The sequence below is a fragment of the Diplotaxodon limnothrissa genome, linkage group LG7 (genome assembly GCF_057381915.1).
Source record: "Diplotaxodon limnothrissa isolate DT_005_m linkage group LG7, D_limnothrissa_male_GT1.1, whole genome shotgun sequence".
In the NCBI taxonomy this organism is placed as follows: Eukaryota; Metazoa; Chordata; class Actinopteri; order Cichliformes; family Cichlidae; genus Diplotaxodon; species Diplotaxodon limnothrissa.
This window is the reverse complement of record NC_140602.1, coordinates 55,045,802-55,071,127: the sequence shown is the minus strand read 5'-3', so window position 1 is coordinate 55,071,127 and position 25,326 is coordinate 55,045,802. Positions and strand designations below refer to the sequence as shown.

The 25,326-nt window shown below is 38.9% G+C and overlaps 1 protein-coding gene across 3 annotated transcripts in view; it reads left to right on the top strand.

The window, feature by feature from the left end:
• The first annotated feature begins 916 nt into the window (after positions 1–916).
• The window catches only part of fcho2 (FCH and mu domain containing endocytic adaptor 2), a 48,259-nt gene continuing 23,849 nt past the window's right edge, over positions 917–25,326 (top strand). For 2 of the 3 annotated variants that reach the window (XM_085359950.1, XM_085359951.1), the window contains exons 1-7: positions 917–1,077; positions 11,565–11,656; positions 14,446–14,520; positions 17,978–18,119; positions 19,623–19,775; positions 20,011–20,115; positions 21,404–21,502. In XM_085359950.1, the coding sequence (XP_085216076.1) occupies positions 1,045–1,077; positions 11,565–11,656; positions 14,446–14,520; positions 17,978–18,119; positions 19,623–19,775; positions 20,011–20,115; positions 21,404–21,502 (699 nt within the window). In that variant the 5' untranslated portion in view covers positions 917–1,044. Of the gene's footprint in view, positions 1,078–11,345; positions 11,460–11,564; positions 11,657–14,445; positions 14,521–17,977; positions 18,120–19,622; positions 19,776–20,010; positions 20,116–21,403; positions 21,503–25,326 lie in introns of those variants that run through there. The other variant, XM_085359953.1, reaches the window with a different exon arrangement.

The window sequence follows — 25,326 nt, the reverse complement described above, 5'->3', positions numbered from 1 at the left end:
AATTACACAAATAGCAGACTCTGTCCACTGTGCCGACTGTAAATGGGCCTTTAAATACAATGTTTATTTATTTATAAAGCACTTTAAAACAGCCACAGCAGATGTAAAGTGGTTGTACACAAAAGTGAATAAGTAGAGTGAAAGCAATCATTTACAAAAACAACTATCGTACAACAAAAACAAGTAAGATCAATGTCTCACACTGGGTCGAAGGCCAGGCAGCATACAGGTGTTTAAGACAAGATTTAAAAATTAACAATGTAACTGTCTAACGTGGAAAGACGATTTATTCCAAAACCTAGATGCTTGTTGCCCAACAGATGATTAGTTGCAAAACCTTGAAAAGTGGCATACTGCTAAATCTATAAATCAGTTTAAATAAATGTAAAGGCTTATTCATAGACTTGGTGTTGGAAGACCTTTTCTTATGCTTTAAAAAAACCACAACCGTAACAAGAGTATTTGCTTTTGCAATATTGGTAGAACGTGTGTTGACTAAACAATCCCACTGGAAAAGGACGTTTAAACGGGTATGAATAATCTTTACCCACTAGTGCACAACAAATCGGCACATAGATTTATTAAACAGGGAGACATATCTGTAGATGCTGAATTCATAAGTAATGCTAACTAAAACAAACAGTGATATAGCTAATAATATCTTACTATTTATTTTTATATACTATTATTTTCACATAGCTGCGTTATGGTTTATCTGTATTTTAGTCAATCTCGGCCTTCTATGTGGGGAATTTTCGTAAAGCATGTGAAGGCAGCATTTCATCCGGCGACTGTAGTGTCTCTCTTCGCCATTGATAGCGCTGTTTCACCCACTGAACGTCTACATTTCTACGGGAATAAACCATAGGGGAGAGACGCCGGGTGGAGGTGGAGTCTGTAGGTGGGGAGGGAGAAGAAAGGGGAGAGGAGGAAAACGGGGAAAGGCAGATACAAGAGAAACGGGGGGAGGACGGTGGATGATATACGCTTCAAAAGTTGCATTACAACAAACTGAAGAGTTGTGGCGAAGAGTAATAAAGCAAGATGATAACGCCGTACTTCCTAGAGAATTTCTGGGTAGGTGGTGCTTTTTTATTCACGGTGTTTACACCGGTGCTATTATCATGCTATGTTCCCTCCTTATCATGTTCATGCCAATCAGGAATCAAGTGTTATTCGTTTTGCAGAGGAAGTCGTCTAGCTCACAAGCTTAGTTCCCTCTGAAGTCGCAGTGTCCTGGTCAGCAACCCCGCGGCCACCGCTAATTTCCTTCGGCAAATATTTTGCTACCCCGGGGTTTGGGCCTCTGTGAACCAATCTAACTTGAAACGTCGAAGCGTCCACCCCTGTTTTCTGTCAATTGGCTCGGTCAGGATCGCTTGGAACGTATATGGTCAGTTCCCTGAATGCTATTGGACGCCTCGGCTGTCAGTCATAGCCGTTGGTCGTACGCGTCATTTTCTTCCGTGACAAAGTTTCAGTGAGATACCAGATGTTAGTAAGTTAGAATAGATTTTAAAGCCTCAATACCAACCTAAATAGCGATACTTTATTTCGTACAGCGGGTGCCGCAGAGCACTGGCTGTGTTAAGCTGAGCTCAGCGCTTTCTGCGTACTGCCTAAAGGTCATTTTTCTCCCGATAATAATTTGACGTGGCTGTGTCAAAGCAGGTGGGAAAGTAGAAGTCTACCGTTACTACTTGTTGCACTACACTGAAGTCACAAAGATAGTGCCATTAGAAGTGAAACTCGAACAGTATTGGCCTTATTAGGGCTACTCCTCCATGTCAAGACGGTGTATGTATTGCACTATAACACTACGGCAAGTATTGGTTATGCGTCATAGCTAAAATGTTACAAATTCTTACAGCGACATAGTTTTGAATAAAACCCATGGGTAAATTTGTACCTAACTGTTGTAACTTCCCCCTTTCTTTTTCTGTTACTCATTTATATATAATACAACAGGACTCTCAGCTTGAAACAACCAATCAGAATCTGTTCTTGTCTTCTTTAAGGTGGACAAACACATCCTTAAGTTTTAGCCTTAGTTGAACTCTGGAGGTGATCCAGGGCTTATAAAGGGGCTGTAATGAATATTTGTGGAAAACTACATTAAGCTAAGTGCTTGAAGTAATTACCAATAACACTGCTGTTACCCACTAACGCCTTTTTTGTTCCTAAATGAGAGTTCATCAATATCTAAAAGGCAAAAAGAGGAGCAATCAGAGACACTCCTGACTCTTCAATCTGCCCTTTGTGCCCTGCTGTGAGCCACAAGAGAATCCAGTGATGGTCGCGATCAGCTGTGTGTTTAACATGCAGGACACACATGAGCGCACATACTTGGCACTGGGAGGAGATGCATCCATTTCCCTTTTGACTTGACTACAAATCATCATCATCTTTATCAGACGTATTGAGTTTTTCAGTTTGTTTGTTATATTGCTAAGCAGAGAGGCTTTCCCCATTCACATCCCATGCTCTTTCACTTTTTTTCGATGTTTTCATTGGGGTTTTTTTTTCTCCCTTTTTTGTCATCTATACAAAATGGATCTCCTCAGCTGAATATACAAGTTCTTTAGGAATTCAGGCAGTGCTGTTTATCTGTCATAGTTGCAGCACTGGACTGGTCACCAGCTGTAACATTTCTACTCCTTGGATTTATTTGCAGGCTTTGTTTCATTTCCTTTTTCTCTCTCTGTACGAAATCTAAGCAAGAGTTTGGTTTCTCGATGGAAGTTCTGGCGCAAAAGTGCAAGATGTGGCCTATGTGCTGAAATGCCTGAGTCATTGGATTGTTGTAGCAAAACTATGATGACCTTATGTTTAACATGGAGTCTCAACAGAGCACTAGCACTGACTAGGCAGTATAGAGACAGCTAATATGTTGTCTTATATATTGTCCCACACTTCACACGCAGTGTCCCACTGACACGGCAAAGAGTGACGCTATTAAAGAGGTGGACAGGAGTGGCACACATCCTTTTGGCTACCTAATTTTCTTCAGCTGTCTCTGAAATCAAACCAGCATGGCTCTGCCTTCAGAGGAAGGGCTTGTTGAGGTTTTGTAACTGGATTGAATGGTGGTTCAACCCAACAGCCTTGAGAATCAGTAGCAATTTTCTAAGATTACCAGAGAGTGAAAACATTACACTAATTATGTTTTTTTTTGTGAAACAAACATCCTGCCTCTTGCTGTTTGTTGTTCATTCTTCCCTTTATATTTAAACGAGTCGGTTTTAGTTGCATTAGACCAACCCGTTTTGGCGTTATCATCCCTAACAAGTTAAGTAATGGTCAAGTTTTCGTTTGTATCTACCACAAACAAAGCCCAGCCTCTGTGTGCATACCGCATACTAAAGCTGTGTGTGTTGTCTGTGATGAGCTGTGATAGCTCAGTGCACCGCTCCCAGACCTCTCTGGTCACATGACTGAGGCCAGACACTCTGATGTCAAGGCGCCGAGTGCGCAGCTCATGGCTGTGTGCTCTATAGGCTGTACCGGGCCACCGTTTACAGTCTGCGTTGGAGAGACACTGTGTTGTTTGGCTCTGTCTAAATTCCTCAGGGACAGCGTGCAATTCTTTCCACTGCTCTCACCTGAGCACACACCGGAACAGGAGAAGAAGTCATGTCAGCTGAGACACTTCTAATCCTGTGTATTGTTTCCCCCTTCCTAAAGCACAACATCAGTGCTGTAATAACAAGCATGGGAAACCTATGAAGTTTTTTCATAGGTTTCCCCTAGAGCTTAGGTAAACTGCTACACTGTACCACTTTCCTGCTTGCATACCATAGATTTACACACTTGGCACCTATGTGCTATAATTCTTTTGCCCATACTCCCATTTTCACACATTCAGCACATTAGAAATTTTTAAATTGTAATTTTTTACTCAAGCACATTTATTATATGTCCTACATATATGTTGTTTAACTGAAAAAGCATTGCACACAAACATCAGTGTTTACTGAGGCAGACAAACTTACAAATAAAAATAGTCTGAAATAATGTAAGCATTCATTTGCTCCCAGGCTTAGTTTTTTTTAGCGTTCTTTTGCAGTTTGGAAGGTATAGTATAACAATATGCAGCATGATAAACAACAATAGGCAACAACCACTTGATTCCCTACATAAACGATATTGAACCTTGCATTGTAGTCTGACTGCAGGAGAATGAATTCCTGTCCATCTCTGTGCAGCAGATGTTGCATGATAAACCATAGCACTGCGGTTTGGTTTATCTTTCCTTTTTAAGGTGGTAGTTAAGATTAAAGATGTCAGTTTCTTTTTGTGTTCAGTGCTCAGTATTGAATTGCTGTAAATATAAAGCATGGTTTTCAAAGATATGTTCTTACTGACTTAACAAATAGATTGTTTTTCTGGTGAGAAAGCCATGTACTCTGTCTAGTACATAAACTGTTATAATATGCAAAGAGTTTCTTTCACTCTATGTAATGACAGTTTTTTTTTCTTTATTGACCATTCGTCTTTACTTTCATAATTTACATCACTTTAAATTGCAAAAGTCTTGTGCCACCTCTTATTTCTTTATATTTTGCTAGAACGGTGGAAATATGTGCAGTGATTTTTTTTGAAATATCTGCAAACATAAATGCGATTATAGTTTATAAAGCAAAATAAATAAATAGTTTGTGCAGTTCTAAGACAATATTTGGTATGAACACCTTTATTTTTAAACACAGTGTGCACTCATGCTTTCTGGTACTTTCTTTAAGTGATCTTCAGGAATTGTTTTCTGGACTTCTTGAAGCTCTTCTTTGAATGTTGGGTGCTTTTTATTTTGTTCTCTGTTAAGATCCTACACTGCTTCAACAATGTTATGGTCCGGGCTTTGGGGAGGCCAGTCCATGACTGATTGTGTTCCATTGTGTATTTTTCTATCCAGGTATACTTTTACTCCATTGATATTGTGTTTGGGATCATTCCCATGTTGAAAAATGAAGCTGTCGCCAATCAGACACTTTCCAGGTAGTATTGCTTGGTGGGACAAAAGCTGATGGTGCTTTTCTGTATTCACAATACCACTCCAACACTGGGACACTGGGAAAACTGGACAAACTCTTAAGAACAGGACTTTGACATATTGTTCATCTGCCTGCCACTTCTTCTGCTGTTCTTAGCTAAAGCCTCTTTGGGAATTAGCTTATTGATACAAAATGCTTTTTTCTGTCTGTCAAACTGTGTGAGCTTTGGCATTTTTCATAGATTCAATTAAATAAATAGAATATCTGTTTTTGGGACAGGCTGCTAGAGCCAAAGTGCCTAAAGATTAAATTAAAATGGGTTATTTGCTAAGTTGTTACATGTGTATATACAACATTAGTTCATCCCTTTGAGTTTGGTGCCTTTTTATCATTGAACAATTCATAGGTCAGTGTAAAGTGACTTACCAAGCAAACAGAAAATTTCTCTGAAAGGTGTCAGTTACAAAACCTGAAGTGAAAATGAATGAAAACGGCCACTGTCTAAAGAAAAACGTTCAAACTGTTGAGCAACAGTTTGAACCACTGAAGACCAAAAAATGACAAAGTCTGGTTGACTGGAATCAGAATATAAAGATATAAGTGGTGGCTAAAACAAAAACTGAATTTTATAAGCAATTAATGATAAATATGAAAATCAATTTGGCTGTTTGCTCTATGAGAAGTCAAAAATATTTAAAGCAGCCCACTTCTGAGTGAGATAAAATTTTATATGATTTCACAGACAGTAACCCCAAATAAAGATAAACTGGTGTTTCAAAATAAAAGCTTAAAATGTTGTGCAGGAAAGGTGTCACAGAACCATTAGTCACCAATGTTTGTATAATTATTCTCTCCTTGGGCAGTTGTTCCATCAGCCATCTGGCTCATTTCCACTGACTTTAGATTTAATTCCAGCTTTAATAGTTCTCTTTTCTTTCCCCTCATGGGTGAAACTAGTATTACCTATTTTTTTTGGCCTAAAGCATACAACTTTTTCTTTAGTTCCCCCTAGTCTGTGCAGTGTAGTGTATCACAATTTTCTCATTCTAGCACCTGTTTCTGTAATTATGGTACAACCAGCTGACACAGCTTGTTCTCTTCCCTTTTTTAATGAAATTGGTCAGTTCATAGGAAGCTGTCTCAGCTCGTCTGTACTGTTTGTCAAACAAACCACAGTTGACGTATGCTAAATTCTCAGTAGGTTATCGTCCAGTTGGGGTGGGCACATTTAATGTGTGGTTGGAATATTAAACAAACAGTGTTTTCATTGATTACATCACAGACATGAGTGTAAAAAAAAAAAACTGCGTCACTCTGGTATCACTTATATTATATATTTATCTAAAATGTACATATTATTTATATATCTATATGTATTTTTACATTTCTCTCTACTGCTTTAGAAATTGATTCCAGCCTTAGCAATTGTGAGGAAAAAAAAACGCCCTTAGCTGTTTCCCGTGTTTCTTTTTCTTTTGTATTCATTGATATCAGGTACCAGTCGAACACAGGAGCTGAACAGAATGGGCTCTCTTCCTGTTGCCTTTCTGCTCTGTTTTCACTTACTTTCGTCACTTCCCTGTTTTGTAGTACGATTGGCCAGTTGTTAAATCTCTCACTTAGTTTGTGTTTTAAAGTGTTGCGTAACATGTGGTCTCATAAACTGTGCTTCTTATAGCTTTGACATCTAATGCATGCAGTAGTTTGCATGTCATGATTGCTGTTAAGTGGGGTAACAGCTAAACTTTTTTTTTTAGCTGTTTTCTTGTTACAGTAGGAAGCACACTTCAGTGGTCTGCTCACTGGGGTAAATGTTGGCCAGTGAGCCGTGACCTGGAGAACAACGCTTTCCTTTTAGTGTGTATTTTATTTGTATATAGTTATTTTTGGAGCTTCTTGACATAAACTTCCTGAAAATATGTGGAAAAAGAAAACTAAAGCCATTAGTTAATGCTTTAGCCTTTAGGCTAAACTGCTGACAGTGGATTGCTTCAGGAACTAGGAAATATCTGCGATGGCCTCGGCTCGAGGGGAAACTAAGCTGGACTGCAGATTAATACAAGACTGATGGTGAACTCTGGTGAACTGGAGTCTTCCCATATTGTGACATGCATTTTAGTTAAACTTTTCCTATTTGTATGTGACATCAGACAGCAGTTTCATCACCAACTGCGGGTTTATCAGCATTTATCGCTTTTACATTTCATTTCCCAAAATATCACAACAAATGTGCTAATAAAGTGTTCTTAGTCATGTTACCGTTATTGATTTTCCTTTGACATCTTTTGAGGCTTCTAGTAAGGCATGTGTCCTCCTGAGCTGAAGCAATCAAGAAGGCCAATGAGGAAGTAAAGCTGGAAAAAGAGGATATTTTTAAATCGAAAATAAATGTGATGACATTCTCTAGTCTGGATCTTTATCTTCTTTGTCTATGTGGCTAGGGGGGGGGTGAAATTATTCAACTTTGTCCTAAAGTGTGTGAATGTGTGTGTGAATGGGTGAATGACTGAATGTAGTGTGAAGCGCTTTGGGGTCCTTAGGGACTAGAAAAGCGCTATACAAATGCTGGCCATTTACCATTTAAAGATCTATCTTTACGCTGTTTTCACATTTGTATGCCCAAGTTTAGCTTAAATATGTTGAAGAAGGTTATTACCAGTGTTGGACAGCTATTGCTTTAGAGTAGGGGTCAAAAGACTCACTTTTAATAGAAATTTTTGACCAAAGAACTGCTTGTGACACCCTAAAACAAATTTAAGCATCATACAGAATGACATGTCCTATTAAGTATAAATTAGCATGGCAACATTGCTAATAGGAGTGAAAAACTAAAATCTTTTGGCACGTGGACCAAATGTGAAGTCGAGGAAAAATCTGTCCTCCGCATGTTTTAATCAAATAAAAAGTAGACTCATTTGATAATAAATAAAAGCGGCCTAATAGCTTTTAAATTGGGAAAGATAAAAGAAATAAAGACATTGGCTAGTTTGAATTTCATTTTGATTGAAGTCCAAGTCAGTAGGAGCAGGTCTTCATTTTTTTTCTTTAGCTGCATATAGCAGTAAGTACTCAGACCTGCAAACCACAATAACAACAACCAAAACAAATTAAAATGCTAGAAATAGTTTATTTTCATATCATATTCTTGTTTATGCATCTGTAGCCATAGATTTGCAACCCCTGCACAGGGTTAGAAATCGGGACCAGATCTATTTTCCAAAGACCAGTCATGCAAACACAAACCCATCATAATCGGTTTTATTCCGCCACATCTGATGGCATCAGATGGATTATTGATTGATTGATTATGCTGCCTTTGCAGTGGTCTAAACAAGCCAACTTTTCTATCAGTTCTAGTGTTTAATATTTCATTTCTCGGTTTGCTCAAGCATATGTAAGACATTGGCCATGGCTGTCCCGTGCAGCTTTCTTTTGCTGTGAAGCTGCAAAAACACGTCATTGTCGTTTCCTATAAACTAGTTAACACAAGCCAATGTGAAATAAGTCATGTCAGACAACAGCAGTTTTATAAACATATAAAATCTACACTCCTAATGCAGATATCATGAGCTATATGAACTGTGTGCAGTAGCTCAGTTCAGTCCTCTTTGTCCCTGTTGCCACAAAGGGTTGTAAGGTTGTAATGCTCTCTACTGGAATCGCTCTCAGGCTGTCCAATTCACTTCAATCTCCCCCTCTTTAGTCGTTGGCTAATTGTATTAGCTTCAAAGAGCCACACATTTTCTTGTACAATCAAAGCTAGGTTTTGTAGTCAGTGTTGTGTTTCAAATGGTTTTGTAATGTGTAACAAGCCTTGGCTGATCTGGTGTTAACCTCTAACTGTCCCAGTTGCTCGTAAATTTCACACATTCCAGTTACCCTAAAGTGCCACTGCACTAAAATTTAGCAAACTATATTTACAAACAGAAATGTACAAGTATTGTCGACAACACTGTACATATAGTGTACATTTAATGTCGTTGTTTGTTTTGAGATCAGCTACTGCACATAATATATGTAATTTGTAAGGATTTTAGGGTTATAAAAATAATTACCAAAAGATATATATATGTTGATAATACTGCTACCTGGGTAGTTGATATATCAGTTTTTATCCAGATTGATTAACGTGTCTTGGAGGGGATAGGAAACAGACATACATGCACTACAGCCATTATAGTACAAGTTCAATCTTTTTATTTTACCCCAGTCACTCACAGCTGCTCTGGCCAAAGGCATTATGTTTCCAGGTTGTTCATCCTATTCTCATGAATGTAATATCTCAGCATCACCTGGAGGGGCCTCATGTGCCACAATCATTCATTTTAACTCAGGGATGAACTGGCTCGACTTTGTTGGTCAAAGATCAAGTTCAGCTATAGAGTCTAGCTTGTCCCAGGCCCCATTTTTAAAATATCCTCTAGCAGCTGCGTGAACAAATCCATGTAAGATTTGCAGCCAGTAAGCTACAAAATGCAGCTTTCTCATGTGCTTCACACTGTATAAGGTGGTATTTTAATGCATGTTTTCCTGATCCTATTTCAGAAGGCATTTGTATTTGTACACTAAAGTGGAAACAGTACAAACAGTAATTTCAGAGACACTGAAGGTGTGACCAAAAGTTAGTGAAATTAATAACTAGGACAAGTCCCATGTTTAAACTTTATTCAACTTTAGTGTGAGCAATTGACGCAAGTCCCAGACAATTGACATTTGATAGGGTGGAGGTTGTCCAGACAGTCGGAGCCTGGAAGGTCAGCTAGTGACCAGCCATGAGCCGCAAAATAATATGCAATGAGCGCATCACTTCCTGTGTGGATGCCCTTTTAGACGAGTTATTTCAGACAACAAAAACTTAAGACTCATGAAGATAAAGAATTGTAGTGTGACCTCACTAAACATTTTTATGTCGTGAATTCTTATTTATTTGTTTACTTTTTATGCTTTTGGGAGAATTAGACACAGTAAGTTAGGTTCATCTTCTCTGTGACATCCTAATGTTTTACAGAACCTTTTTTCCGGGCATATTTTAATTCCATAAGTCTGCAATAGAAGTGGCAATGCGAACATAGTTTACATTTGATCAAAGACTGAACTTTTCTATTCCTGCAAAATGTTCTATAAGTATAACCGCCCGTACACATGCAGTGTGATGTGTGTTGACAGTTGTTATCTGTAATTTCAGTGGTTTAGGAATTATACAGAAAATAGAGGTAGGAATAAACAGACACCTGGCGATCCAATATTGTGAACATATGTTGTGATTTTTCCTCAACTGCAAATTATTCAAGATGTGTTGTGATGTGTGTTATGTCTTCAAAGTTAAACTCTGTCAGTATCTGTTTTATACAATAAGTTAAAGTTATCTCACTTAAGTTATTTTTTTGTTGCAAAATGAGATTGTCAATAAAACCTCCTGTTGGCATTAGATGAACCCTGATGAAGTCTTATATCATTTCAATGTCAATTAAATGAGTCAATTTGGTAATTAAATGCAACTGGTTTTTGATAATACAGCATTTAGCTGTGATAAATAGTTAAAAAAAGATATTTGTTGCTGTCTGCATAGACAGAAAATCTACTATTAAGGTTGCACTCAGCAACCTTCCTGTTCTGTAGGAATGTAACCAGAATACAACCAGCTGGCAGCCACTTGAGTCAAGTTGTGCTCATTGACAAAGACTTATTCAGACCAATGGCAACATGTTGGCAATCTTGACTACATTTATAAAGTAGATAACAATTATTTGCAGACATTTGGCAATCTCTTTGAGAGTGATTGCATCCAGTCTAAGTCAGACTGCGAAAGGTTGCCTCTTATTAAGCAACCTTTGCAATCATTTAGCAATCAGAAGTGGTAATGAGTGTGCAACACCCTCAAGTTTTGGACAACCATCCTATTCTTACTCGTGTAACTGAGCCAGTTATGAGGTAGCTTTGTCAAGCTAAGTGTGTCCAGTGTTGGACGGTTCTTCGTTTGAGCTAATTTAATGTAAGTTTGCTGACTAATGTTGTCTCAGGATGGTGTTGTATGAGAGGGGCCCTCTTGTTCATAAGATTTAATTTTATTCAGTAAAATGTAGATATTTGGTGTGTTCCTGTATTGATACAAAATATCACAACGTTATGGGTTATCGATTGTTCCGCTACCCCTAGAAGACAATAATTCTGGTTAAAACAAAACTGCTGTTTTTCATCTAGATGAATTATTTAGAATGTCTTTGCATTTTTAAAGTGCAACTGGACACTGTTGCCCAGTGGCATGGTTACAGCAGCGCAGAAAGCTGTTCAGGTGTGTCTTTCATTGTAGGTTTTAGCCTTCGACCAGTCTTCTGTTGATTTGCTAATTTCTAAGTGTTGTTTCTCTTAAACATGGCCAAGATGAATATGGTCGACCAGAGTTTACTGCAGATGCAGATAGAAGCTATGCAAAAAATGAGAACGCTGCTGCTAGAAAAAGCCTTAACGGTAATGTGTAATCAATAACAGACTTTGTGTTGCTACACTTAATGGTTTTTGCAGTGACTGAGCATCAACTTCCACGTTTTTTTTTTGTTTCTGTCTGCCAAACAGGGGGAAAAAAATAATGGCTTTGATGTGCTCTACCATAACATGAAGCATGGCCAAATTTCCACTAAGGAGCTGACAGACTTCATCAGAGAAAGGTAAGACACAGTGTTCTGGTACGCATCAAGGGCACAATATGGTTAATCTAACACATTGAACACATTACTTATTAACTGGTTGCACTCTGTCTAGCTCTTCAATACATGTCTTTCCTGTCCATGTGGTTTTTTGGTATTTAAAAGTCTTTCTAAGGCTATAACCTGCACGTCCAGTTCCTCATACTGTGCGTATAATAACACCCAGATTCTTTGCTGACACTTCCATGAATATCCACGTTGAATTTGCAAGTTTTTTACACACTGTAACCTTGAACCACACTGGGGTGTTAAAGGGCTTCGACTAATCATACAGAAATATCTATTAGGTCTTCATATGTCATAATCGATTGAGTGATTAAGTTCAGTGAGTTTTTTGGTTGGCGAAAGCAAATAAGAAAAATAAACCAGTGAAGGTGAAACCTCACAAAAAGCCATCTATATGACTATCATTTGAAAATGATTTAATTCTTGCCAACTGTTTCATTTGCCCATATTGCTGTAAACTTACACATCCTTTACCACCTCCACGATGACTCAGTTCTTTGTGGGAAGAGGTGTGAGTCTGTAACCTGCCACATGACGGATGAGCTGGCTCTGGAATTCAGCTGTGGATTCCACTGTCTGCTCCTCCTGTTGTTGAGGAATGCACTCAACTCGCTTTGAGTTGATCAGATTACTTTATTGAAGGATAAAAATAGAATTTGCGCCGTCGTGGTCAGATTCCCACTTCATGATTATTTTAATCAAAAAGTTTCACAGTAGAAACATTTCCAAATATCTCTAAAACAATCATGCTACCAGTCATATTCAACAACAATTAAGTAATTATTCACTTAGCCCAGTCATTTAACATGTTTATTTTTCCAATAATTCCACATCTTTTTATTATTCTTATTTCTTTGGTGGCAGGTTTACTGATAGGAAAACCACCACCTTCATATTTCTTGCCACAAGCTGTTCCAACAATTGTGACGCTCACCTGCACTTTTTAAAGCATCCAGTCACACTTTGATGTTTTTATTTATTTAACCTTTATTTATACAGCTAGTCCCATTGAGACTCAATGTCTCATTTACAACAAAGACCTGTAATAAACATAATAAATAATCTTTCAGATTTTTGACTTTGCTTAAATATTAACACTCCTCCTACTCTGCAGCTGTGCTATTCTTTAGTACACTAAAATTAATCAATGCATTATTCATGGAGGAGACAGAAGGTCAGTTAGTGTTTTACTTACTGTGTGGTTATGCTGCTTTGTGCCAGCTTCATAGTCAGCTTGGTCTTTTACATTTCACAGTGTTTCAAAATCTGCACTATGGCTTCCTCTGCTGGGGAAAGCAGCTATGTGCACTGTGTGTCTGTCAGTTAATGAAATCTTAAAGGGACACACACACACCACACACACACAACAGTGTCTGCTAATTAAACTTCACGTGGAGTAATGAGAGTGAGCCACACTTTGGCTTTCAAAAATACTACCAGTCCATTACTAGCAGCTGTTAGGTCCCAGTGCTTGAATATGGTGCCTATTTTCACGTTTGTTTGAGCTTAAAAAACTGAACGAGGGAAAGGAGAAAGAGGCGGCGTGGAGTCCGTTTCTCATTTTCAGCAGAAGAGGAAGTAAAGCGAGAAACAAAAAGCACCCTTGTTAACGTAAAAATGATCAATTATTAAGCTTATAGTTATTCACCATGAGAGAATGGATATCAAATATGGAAAAGAAAGTGTCTTTAAATTTAAATTCACTTCCCTGTCATGTGTGTCACACAATAAGCGTCAAACACTGTAGACTTATTCACAAATGTATGACACATTGTTTTAACAATTTATGCTCTACAGTTTCATTTGAAGGACTTAAAAGCAACCAACAGTCACTTTTAAAAATCCATTGACGTTGACGTTGTATGTCGTTGAATAAGAAGTTAAAAGGTATTCTGAGGTCTAATGTGGTGGAGGAGCTGTCCAGTAATAGTAATGGTTGTCAAACTTGTATGCGTCCACAATGTGTAAGCACAGAATTTAAATATTCAGAAGTACAACACGAACTTCCTTAGGGTTAATGTAAGGGCTGTAGTTATGCTTGGGAGCATTTATGACATGATAAAGTTTAAAAAACGAATTCCCAACCCAGGCTATCGAAAGATGCAGAAGAAGAAGTGCAGGCATCTCCACCGTGCTGCAGACAGTGTCACAATATCCTGTGCGTGATTATGTGTGTGCGCGTGTGCCTAGGCTGGGTGTGTGCATTTGCCTATGTGCACATTTGACCTGCTTCCCCCTGGCTGACCTCGTTCGGGAGACACAAATGCAAAATTCACGCTTTCACTACACTGCTGCAGTTTTTTCTCCCCACTACTGTCACTTTGTTACAGAATACAGGAATAAAAAGGGAAATTGAGAGAAGCATGCAGTTCAAACACTAGCTTTCATACTCTGTCATCTTCCGCATGAGGTTTATGACCAAATCCCAGGCCAAACCACATTTATTTGCCCACACACGGTGCATGTGGTCAAACATTTATGCTGCGAGTTCTAAGTGGGTGTTTCTGGCCTGGATGTGCAGATTCTTAGCGACGTGTCCCGTTTGAGCTGCAGCCTAGTTGCAAGTGAATTGGAAAAACTTTATCATACTCTACAACACTATCCTCTAGTTTTGAGAAGAATAATTGTTATTTTGACATTGTTGACATAACAGTATAAACTCATGGTTATTTGAACAGTTTATTTAAAGTCATGCTTATATATTGTGGTGTTGTGTTTAATTTCTTGTTCTTGCTCTCTTCTAGGAGTACTATTGAGGAGGCCTATGCCAGGTCAATGACCAAACTTGCCAAGTCAGCTGGCAACTTTTCTCAGCTTGGGTTAGTACTAGAGATGGCACATACCACTTTTTTATGTCCGATACCGATATCATAAATCTGGATATCTGCCGATACCGAAATGAATCCGATATAGTGTGTTTTTTAATCAATAAAACTGTTTTTTTTAAATATCTTGCTGCTTTTTGTATAAGTTCATACTCAAGTTAAAAAAACAAACAACAACAAACACTAAAGCTATTCTGTTATACCTGTATGCAAAAAATACACTGCACCCAAAATATTTCATAGTTCAGCAACACTGATCAATCTAATAAACTTAAACCTACTCCATCCTCCCTATTCTGGTATTTTAAAGAGTAAGCAACCTAACCAACAGGGTTCTAAAACTCCCAGCAAAAAAATAAATAAAAATAAAAAATAGGGAACCACCCACCCTCCACCTCGTGATGCTTAATCGACGTAATCAACTTTAATTTGATGCAGTGTGAAAAAAAATGCGCAGAAATAAATTATTTTTCAAGAATAATTAAATAGATTCAACATCTTTCTTCAACAGAATTGCAGACTGCACAGATGGTACCTTCCCAAAGGAAAAAGTAGTATAGCTTACTAGGGTATATTAGACTTAATAGTTACTATATACAGGGAGTGCAGAATTATTAGGCAAATGAGTATTTTGTCCACATCATCCTCTTCATGCATGTTGTCTTACTCCAAGCTGTATAGGCTCGAAAGCCTACTACCAATTAAGCATATTAGGTGATGTGCATCTCTGTAATGAGAAGGGGTGTGGTCTAATGACATCAACACCCTATATCAGGTGTGCATAATTATTAGGCAACGTCCTTTCCTTTGGCAAAATGGGTCAAAAGAAGGACTTGACAGGCTCAGAAAAGTCAAAAATAGTGAGATATCTTGCAGAGGGATGCAGCAGTCTCAAAATTGCAAAGCTTCTGAAGCGTGATCATCGAACAATCAAGCGTTTTATTCAAAATAGTCAACAGGGTCGCAAGAAGCGTGTGGAAAAACCAAGGCGCCAAATAACTGCCCATGAAAGTCAAGCGTGCAGCTGCCAAGATGCCACTTGCCACCAGTTTGGCCATATTTCAGAGCTGCAACATCACTGGAGTGCCCAAAAGCACAAGGTGTGCAATACTCAGAGACATGGCCAAGGTAAGAAAGGCTGAAAGACGACCACCACTGAACAAGACACACAAGCTGAAACGTCAAGACTGGGCCAAGAAATATCTCAAGACTGATTTTTCTAAGGTTTTATGGACTGATGAAATGAGAGTGAGTCTTGATGGGCCAGATGGATGGGCCCGTGGCTGGATTGGTAAAGGGCAGAGAGCTCCAGTCCGACTCAGCAAGGTGGAGGTGGAGTACTGGTTTGGGCTGGTATCATCAAAGATGAGCTTGTGGGGCCTTTTCGGGTTGAGGATGGAGTCAAGCTCAACTCCCAGTCCTACTGCCAGTTTCTGGAAGACACCTTCTTCAAGCAGTGGTACAGGAAGAAGTCTGCATCCTTCAAGAAAAACATGATTTTCATGCAGGACAATGCTCCATCACACGCGTCCAAGTACTCCACAGCGTGGCTGGCAAGAAAGGGTATAAAAGAAGAAAAACTAATGACATGGCCACCTTGTTCACCTGATCTGAACCCCATTGAGAACCTGTGGTCCATCATCAAATGTGAGATTTACAAGGAGGGAAAACAGTACACCTCTCTGAACAGTGTCTGGGAGGCTGTGGTTGCTGCTGCACGCAATGTTGATGGTGAACAGATCAAAACACTGACAGAATCCATGGATGGCAGGCTTTTGAGTGTCCTTGCAAAGAAAGATGGCTATATTGGTCGCTGATTTGTTTTTGTTTTGTTTTTGAATGTCAGAAATGTATATTTGTGAATGTGGAGATGTTATATTGGTTTCACTGGTAAAAATAAATAATTGAAATGGGTATATATTTGTTTTTTGTTAAGTTGCCTAATAATTATGCACAGTAATAGTCACCTGCACACACAGATATCCCCCTAAAATAGCTAAAACTAAAAACAAACTAAAAACTACTTCCAAAAACATTCAGCTTTGATATTAATGAGTTTTTTGGGTTCATTGAGAACATGGTTGTTGTTCAATAATAAAATTATTCCTCAAAAATACAACTTGCCTAATAATTCTGCACTCCCTGTACAGTAATGGACTTCTATACATTTTACATCAGATTAAAACTTTGGGTGTAAGATTCAGATAATTATTTATTAAAAGCTAGACATTTTAAATGAGAATAAGAAAGAAACGTATGTCTTTGTGCCCCCTTTTCCCTGTTAATGCCCTATCGGCCCCCCTGGCTAAACTTTGCTAGATCCGCCCCTGCACAGTTACCAGCAGTCAGCTGCATAGAAAATGATCCTGGTGTAGAAAGTTATATTAAATAAATTCTAACAACAGCTTATCAAGCTTAAACGTGCTGCTGTTGTTCAGCCGCTGGTTTCCTCTTTCTGGCGCGAAGTTGGCGATAAACAAAAGAGAGACGGACTCGCGACAGAAAAGCCGATCAGCTGATCATTGATCAGTTTCATGATTGAAGTAGAAACAGGAGAGGGAGGGAGAGAGAAGAGTCAGTCGCTCCATATATCAGTTGTTAAGCTTAACGCAGGAATGCTTTGCAAACATTCAAAATGAACTTACACATTTGCTTTACTTCTCCCTGGGATCACTTCCTCTGAGATGAAATGCCGGATTGGAGGCTACAAATACACACAGCCGCTCTATCACGTGAGCACACTGCTCCGACTACGGTTATGAGCCGAGTTATGTCACGTCGCAAGTTTTTTGAGGTGCTTTTTTGATATTTAATGGATCGGATTACATTTTTTATTTCCCTCCGATATCCGATCCAGTAATTTAGGTCAGTATCGGACCGATTCCGATACGTAATATCGGATTGGTCCATCTCTAGTTAGTACCAGAGTTATTATCATTGTTTTGTGTTTTCTAGTTAGATTTTGTTTTTTAATGAGTTTAGTTTCAGTTCGTTTGCAAAGTAGCTTTGTTAGTTTCAGTTTAGTTTTTATTGTTTAAAAATGTTTTGTTTTTATTCATTTCAGTGTTAGTTTTATTCTGTTTTAATTATTATTGTATTTATGGCAAATGCCAGAGCCAGGATTTAGGAAATTCAGCAAAAAAATCAATCAGCTTTTTAAAAGCAGCTGACTCACATTCTTCTAGACAAAGCCTCAATAAACATGTCCATCAAAGCCTCATCAGGTAGTTTGTAAAAATAAATGTTACCAAATGATCCATTCTCAAAACTATATGTAGGATATTTTCTAGATTATTTTATTTTATTTAGTTTTACAATTTCTTTTCAATTAGTTTACTTTTTAATTTTTTTGGTTAAATATAATAAGCGCGATGCATATGACTTTCTAAAGAAGATGCTTGAATGAATTCATATGAATTTAATTATGTAAATATTCTTTTCTTTATCACAGGACATTTGCTCCGATGTGGGACGTGTTTAAAGGTTCAACAGAGAAGCTGGCCAGTTGTCACATGGAACTTGTGAGGAAACTACAGGAACTTATAAAAGAGGTTCAGAAATATGTGGAAGAGCAGTCCAAAGCACACAAAAAGGTAAGGACATTTGGTGTTGGAGAAACTGTGAACACAAAATACTGATACAGTGCAATATGATGAAGTCTGTCTTCTGATTTTCTATTTGCGTGCTTTTAAAGTTGAACATTAAAAATGACAAGTACAAAAAAAGTGTTTTTCTTCCTCAGATCACTTGTAGAAAACCTTTATAGTTGTTTCCAGTATTGCTTCAGATCCATTGTTGTCAGAATTCCTTATAATAATAACAACTTTTCACTTTCTGATTAATCTACACACCTCTGTACAGACAGCAAACAGAGACTGGAACCTGATGTGATATTAACTAATTCATTAACTAAAGATAGCTGAAAGTGACACACATTAAGCAGTTACAGTGAACTGTTAGCTAAAGTTTCTTAGCATCAACCCAATGATTACTTTTATGTGGCATTTTTTCTGTGTTTTTGTGTCACATTCAGCCAACTCTTGCATCAAAATATTCTCAAACTTTCCAAGTTGTTCTAAGCGTATTTTCCTATTACTCTGACACCGCATGAATGCCCAGTAAGAGAACATTTTGAACCATGCATTTTTGATACTTACATTCCTGTAAATACTAATTGAGGTTTGATTGCACCAATGCTGTTTTTCTTTCAGTTAGATTACAGTGGTTTTCTGCTCCACTTTTGACACAAACTCGTCTTCACTGAACAAAATGAACTATTTAAATTTAAACCCATTCTAACCTTCCACCATTACAAATTGTTTCACACTCTAGTGATTGTCCTCAGAGTCAAAGAAGCTGAAAGTAAGCCATGTACAAGAGAGGGGATATAGTTTTGGCGGATTCCATCTTGACAAAACCACAGTGATGTGCTCGTGGTGTCGTTCTGCGAGGCATTTCTTTACACCTCACTCTGCCACCTCGTTTTGTTGAGACGCAGGATGAACTCATATTTGATGCATGAAGCCACGGAGCACAATGTAAAATAGGAGCTCGGCATTAGGGGAGTTGTGTTTGTGCTTAGAGCATGACAAAAAGGCGGTCACAGTTTCTCTTGATCACTTCCCCACAACTCCCTGCTCCTCTCAGCTGTTTATGTTTCTTGGCTCTCTTGCTAAAACAATATAAGACTGTATTTAGATAAATGTGTTCATAACATAATATGATAAAATACTTAACATTTTTTCTTTTTTATCCAGTGATGTGCGCATTACAACATAATGGTGTCATAATGAGTACATGAGAGGGTTTAGGGATGATGCTAATTAGTAAAACAGATGATCAAGCAAGGTTTTTTATGTGGTTTTAGTGTTCATAAGCATTTACCCTCCATTAAAGACCTCTTTTTATATCCATGAGAATGACGAAAGGCTTTAAGAATGGATCAGATGCTTTGAGTTTATTAATTGCTAGTTGCTATACTGTGCCAAAGGCACATGCAGCCAGTTTGCACAGACACATTCAGACACATTCAAACTCGCATCTTAAACAAGGCGTGTTGTTATTAGGCTTACCCTATACGACATGTGTGTTTTCAGACAAAAGAAGAGGTGGCGTCTACCCTTGAGGCCGTCCAGAACATCCAGAGCATCTTCCAGGCTCTGCAGAAGTCCAAGGAGAACTATAATGCCAAAATTGTGGAGCAGGAACGCCTCCGCAAGGAGGGGGCCACCCAGAGAGATGTAGACAAGGTGGGAGGCCACACTCGCACGTACACACTCCCACATAATCATGGTCTGGTAATAAGGCATGATGAAGTGCTTTAATAGAGGAGTCTATACTGAAAGTTCAACCCCAAAGGCTTCAGATGTTAAGTGGAGATCGGTTTTCTTGCCATTTTGTCAGAGGAGCCTGAAAGACTGACAGTCATTGTCTCCAATATACAAACACTTGATAGTCATTTATCTGTTTGTTTATGCTCTGCAGGCTGGAGTGAAAGCCAAAAAAGCCACAGAGACCTACAAATCATACGTGGAGAAATATGCCACAGCTAAGTCTGAGTTTGAACAGAAGATGACAGAAACTGCACAGGTATTTATTAGCTGGTTCTCCCTCCTTCTTTGTGCATGTGCTTTAATCAAATGCATGCTCACAAACTCTGTTTGTTGTCTATCTCTGTGGTATGCAGCACTTTTGTTGGTAAATCTGTTAGTTCTGTGTGTGTGCGCACATGTGTGTGTCTGTTCCACGCTTTGAGCCCTGTATCATCTCCAGATTGTGTTTTTTCCCCCTTAACGGAATCATTGTGTAATTGAATCCATCTGAAGCGCTGATTAGATAAACTCCAAATTAAAATCAGATCAACAGAATTTGGTCTCAGTGTCCTCCTGAACCGCAGCAGCGCTGCCACCAGAGCTGGTTCCAGTTAGCCCAGTGGTTTTGTTTTCCCCTATAGAAGGCAGCATTGCCGCTTCCCCCGAATTACAGTCTACGGCTCATCTCCAGCGCAACACATGTAGACGTGTATTATAAACACTGAACACATGTGCTCTCTGACATCACCGTGTCGCCGACATGTGTGTTCCCTTTGACTGTCTGTGTGTGAGCCTGTGCGAGCTGTCATCATGGCAGAAGACAAAAGCGCAGTTTAATTTTGCATGCAAGTCTCTGAAGTGTAGATGCAGAGGCCGGATGCTCTTTATCCGGTGTTTTCGTGGTCAGAAAGGCTCAATCCCCCCGGTCCCCCTGCGATTTTCCAGTTTATGATTATTTATACTCATTCTCCTCGGTTTACCCTCAAAGCCCCGAGTCACACACAAATGGAAGTAAGTACCAGCATTTAAGTTTGTGGTCCACACCATACTTGAAATGAATCCTCATCACTATATGTCACGTCCAGAATTGAGTCTTGGTGGGAGGAGCTATATGTGCTCCTGAGCCAGAGACCACCCAGACATACACACACACACACACACCAAAAGAAAGTCACAGGAACCAAATACAGAAGCAAAGTCTCACATTTGGCCTTTGACTTGTACGTTTTTTTTATAAAGATTTTTTGGCATGCAATTAATTTGTTTTCAAGTTTGAAGCTTTTTTATTCGTTTTTCCTTTTTTTTTTTTGCTGCATAGAGACAGATTGCACAAACAGGTTCCTGTAAGAGACAAAAATATATATATATATTTTGGTTCAACAGCTGGTTAGAAAGAACTAAATGTCCACAGATTTTTGTTAAATGACGTAGCACAAACCTATTTCCTTTAATGTATGCTGACCACATATTTACATAGTTACCCCCCCAAATACTAATTCTTAACCAGGTGAAGCCTTCTTAAAGTGACATCGCTGTGCCATTAATATTATAACCCTGTCTTACAGAAATTCCAAGACATCGAAGAAAACCACATTCTCCACATGAAGGAGATCATTCAGTCGTACTCGTTGTATGTGGATGAAACACACATTCAGATAGGAGAGGTGAGTATGTACACACACACGCACAGACATTCCTGTGGGTGGAGTAGGTGTCTCGCTGACCTGAGGCTGTGCTCACTGGGTTCACTGTGCGTCATATCAATTAGTGTCGTCTTTGATCTCGCTAATAATTTAACCGAGGAGCAGGAAATGGTCCATTCATCCTTTTATGCCAAGCAATTAGAAACTGATCAAAACTCCCTCTCAGATCAAAACTCCCTCTCAGTCTATCGAAAGCACCTCCACAAGGGCAGAGACTTTGCCAAATACTGTGTATGGTAGTAAAAAGTGCTGCACGGGCCTCTTTTTCCTCTCTGGAGCAGTGTGTTTGGGTTTGGCATCAAGCACAATTGTGAAGGCTTTCAAACATCATTCAGAACTACATCAATCAGTATTCAGCGTGAACCAGAGATTGCTTTTCATTTAGTTATTTAGCACTCATACTTAGCAGTGCCACACAGAATACCTAACTACAATCTGCTGCTCTGTTTCATTAATCTGTAGCTGATTTGTGCTAACGCTGCTGCTGTAGTTCCCTTAAGATCTGTAGAGGGCGACGCAACTCCACCAAGAGAATCAGAGTCTAGCTGTGGACAGTCTAAAAAAGAAATCCTCTTCAGTGTACACGGCTGGGAATAACAGTTGTTAATAAAAGTTGTTTTAGTGCCCTTATTTTCTGTCGTTGGATGTCATTTTATTGACGTGTCATTGTAGCCCCAGGACAACTTGAAAAAAAAATGTTTACGCATTACGCACATATTTTTTTAAAAGTTACAAACCGAAATGTTTTCCCACATAAAAGCATTTCGGTTATTTGGAGCATTTTTTCTTAAAAGGCAATAATATTACTAATGACAGTGAAAAAAATTATATTTGTGGTTGAAAGTCAGCAGCTAAAGAACTGTTTCACATTTTCATTTAAATGATGACAAAAATCTGCGAGATGTGAACTCTCTGATTTTAAACAAGTGTTTCTTAGTTAGAAGTTCTAAAAATGTATTCTAAAGGGGGTGTAGCATTGAACCAAGACTCAAACATTTGTGAAAACCACAAAACTAAAGTCAAACGTTAGAAACTGTTTCCTCTTTAGGGTTCATCACGATGTAGATACAGAGGTGATGGGCAGAACCGCAGCATAGCACCTCCACTAATCTAACCCCTACCATGAGGCAACCTTTATGTTTATCAGTTCATCGGTTAGCCAGACACCTGCTTATGAATATAAACAGGTGTTTATAAATCTTTCATAAAGGATTTGATCAGTTGTTTATGTTAGTACACCACCAGTCATACTGCCATCAGGGGCCTGTTAAAGTCATCACCAGGTATACAATCCCACATACATGCTCACAAATATCTACAAGGCTTCTGCTAGTAGAAGAAGAGTGTGTAAAACTATTCAACATATGTACATATGACGTAAAAACTACTGCTTCTCAGGTTTTTTTGTTTTTGCACATTTTTTAGAATTAAATGTTTAAGATCACCAAACTAATTTTATTATTGGTCTAAGATAACCTGAGTAAATACAAAATATTAATTTAGTTATTAAATGGAAAAGGTTATCTAAATATACATGTGTGCAAAAGTAATTGACCCAACTGTTAAATCATGAAATAACTGTAATTACCGTAACCACATGTTTTAAAAAAAAAAAAAAAAAAGCTGAGTTCAACTTCACTAAACCTCTAGGGTCAAGAAATGACTTAACTAGAACCTGTCTGACAAAGCGTGAAGTAAGATAAAAGCTCACAGAGAGCAACTCATTATGCCACTATCAAAAGAAACAGCCGAGAAACACTGTCAGCTGGGAAAGCCTTACAAAGCAATAGCGGTGAACCTTCCGAGGAGTGCCTGTTCTACCGAAATTACTCCAAGGGCACATCAGCGACTCAACGAGGAGGTCACAAAAGAGCCGAGAACCATATCTAAATAACTGCTGGCTTCACTTGTCTCAGTTAGGGTCAGAGTTCATGATTTAACAATAGGAAAGATAATGGGCAAAAATGGCATCCATGGGAGAGTTCAATTTGACACTGCTGACCAAAAGAACACAAAGGCCTCATATTTGCCAAAAAACATCTTGACGATCCCCAAGACTTTTGGGAAAATATTCTGTAGCCTGACGAGACAACAGCTGAACTTTTTGGAAGGTTCAAGTCCCGTTAGATCTGGTCTAAAGCTAACACAGCATTTCATAAAAAGTACATCATACCAGCAGTCAAGCATGGTGGTGGTAGTGCGATGGTCTGGGATGTTCTGGGGCTGCTTTGCTGCTTCGGGACTTTGATGGTTTTCCATAAGGGTTAGGGGTTAGGCTTGCCCTTTATGGAACCATGAATTCTGCTCTCTGCCAGGAAGTCATGAAGGAGTATTTCCACCCATCAGTTTGTGTCCTGAAGCTCAAGAGCACTTAAAAAAGACAGCAGCAAGTCCACCTCAAGTCCACTTTTTGAATGGTTCAAAAAGTGGCCTAATCAAGGTCTTTGACTCAAATCCAGTTCAGATTTTTTGGCATGACCTTAAACAGGCCATTCACACTTAAACCTTCCCAATGTGGCTGAATTAAAACAATTCTGCAAAGAAGAGTGAGCTAAAATTCCACAGCAGTATGAAAGACTCATTGCCAGGTATTGCAAACATATTATTCAAGTTCCTGCTGCCTAGGGTGAAACAAGGGTTCACAGGGGCTAATTTTCACATAGGGACAGGTAGGTTTGAATAGATTTTTTTCCCCTTAATAACTGAAATCATCATTCAAATACTGCATTTTGTGTTTACCCTGGTTATCTTTGACTAATATTGAAATTTGTTTGGTCAGAGGGCCCGGTGGCGCCAGTGTCCGGCAGTCTCACCTCTGTCAATGCACCCCAGGGCAGCTGTGGCTACAATGTAGCTTGCCATCACCAGTGTGTGAATGTGTGTGTGAATGTAGTGTAAAGCGCTTTGGGGTCCTTAGGGACTAAGTAAAAGCGCTATACAAATGCAGGCCATTTACCATTTACCATTTGTTTGAGCTAAAAACAAAACAAAACAACAAAATCAGGCAAATACTTTTTCCACAACACTCCGTGTGTCTGTGTTTAACATACTTACTACAGTTGTTAGTGTTGCCATTTTCTTTAAAATACAATTTTTATTGTTTGAGCTTTTTGTTTTTTACTTCTTTTTTTTTTACCTGTCCTACATAAAAAAAGAAAAGAAGAAGAAGAAGAAAAAAAACAGTTGCCACCTGTTCATCATTGGACGCAGATGGTACAAGCCTGGTGAAGGGACCATTTTCTTTACCGGCACTACTATTGTATCATGCCAGCAAAGAGGCTAGCACACACAAACACACAAAAACCGCAGTGATAATATTAGACATACAAGTTTCTTCAGACAAGCTGGGTAGGCATGGGAGATTTGAAAGGTATGTTTGGTCCATATTTGAGTGTGGTTTGCTGTTCAGAGAGCTTTGAACTCACATAAGGGTAGTTGCGTCTGTCTGTGTGCGTGCTGTGTTTGTTTTGGTAAGTGAGCGTTTGTGTGCGAGCGAGGATACCTTTAAGGCAGATACATGTTTCGAGCATGTGGGCGAAAGACTCTCTGGGAGTTTTGTTGTTTGTCTGTGTGTGAGAGCGAGAGAGAGAGAGAGGGGGAGAGAGATAGAGATAGGGGGAGTGAGGGTTGATGACATTAGTAGCCTCCATCATGGCAGCAGCACCTGACAGATTGCGTGTACTGTACTGAGCACACTTCCTCACCACTGCAACCTCCCTGCCCCCACCTCCTCAACCCGACCCCCACCAACATCCTCTCCTGCCAGGGCACAGAAGGCTAATGCA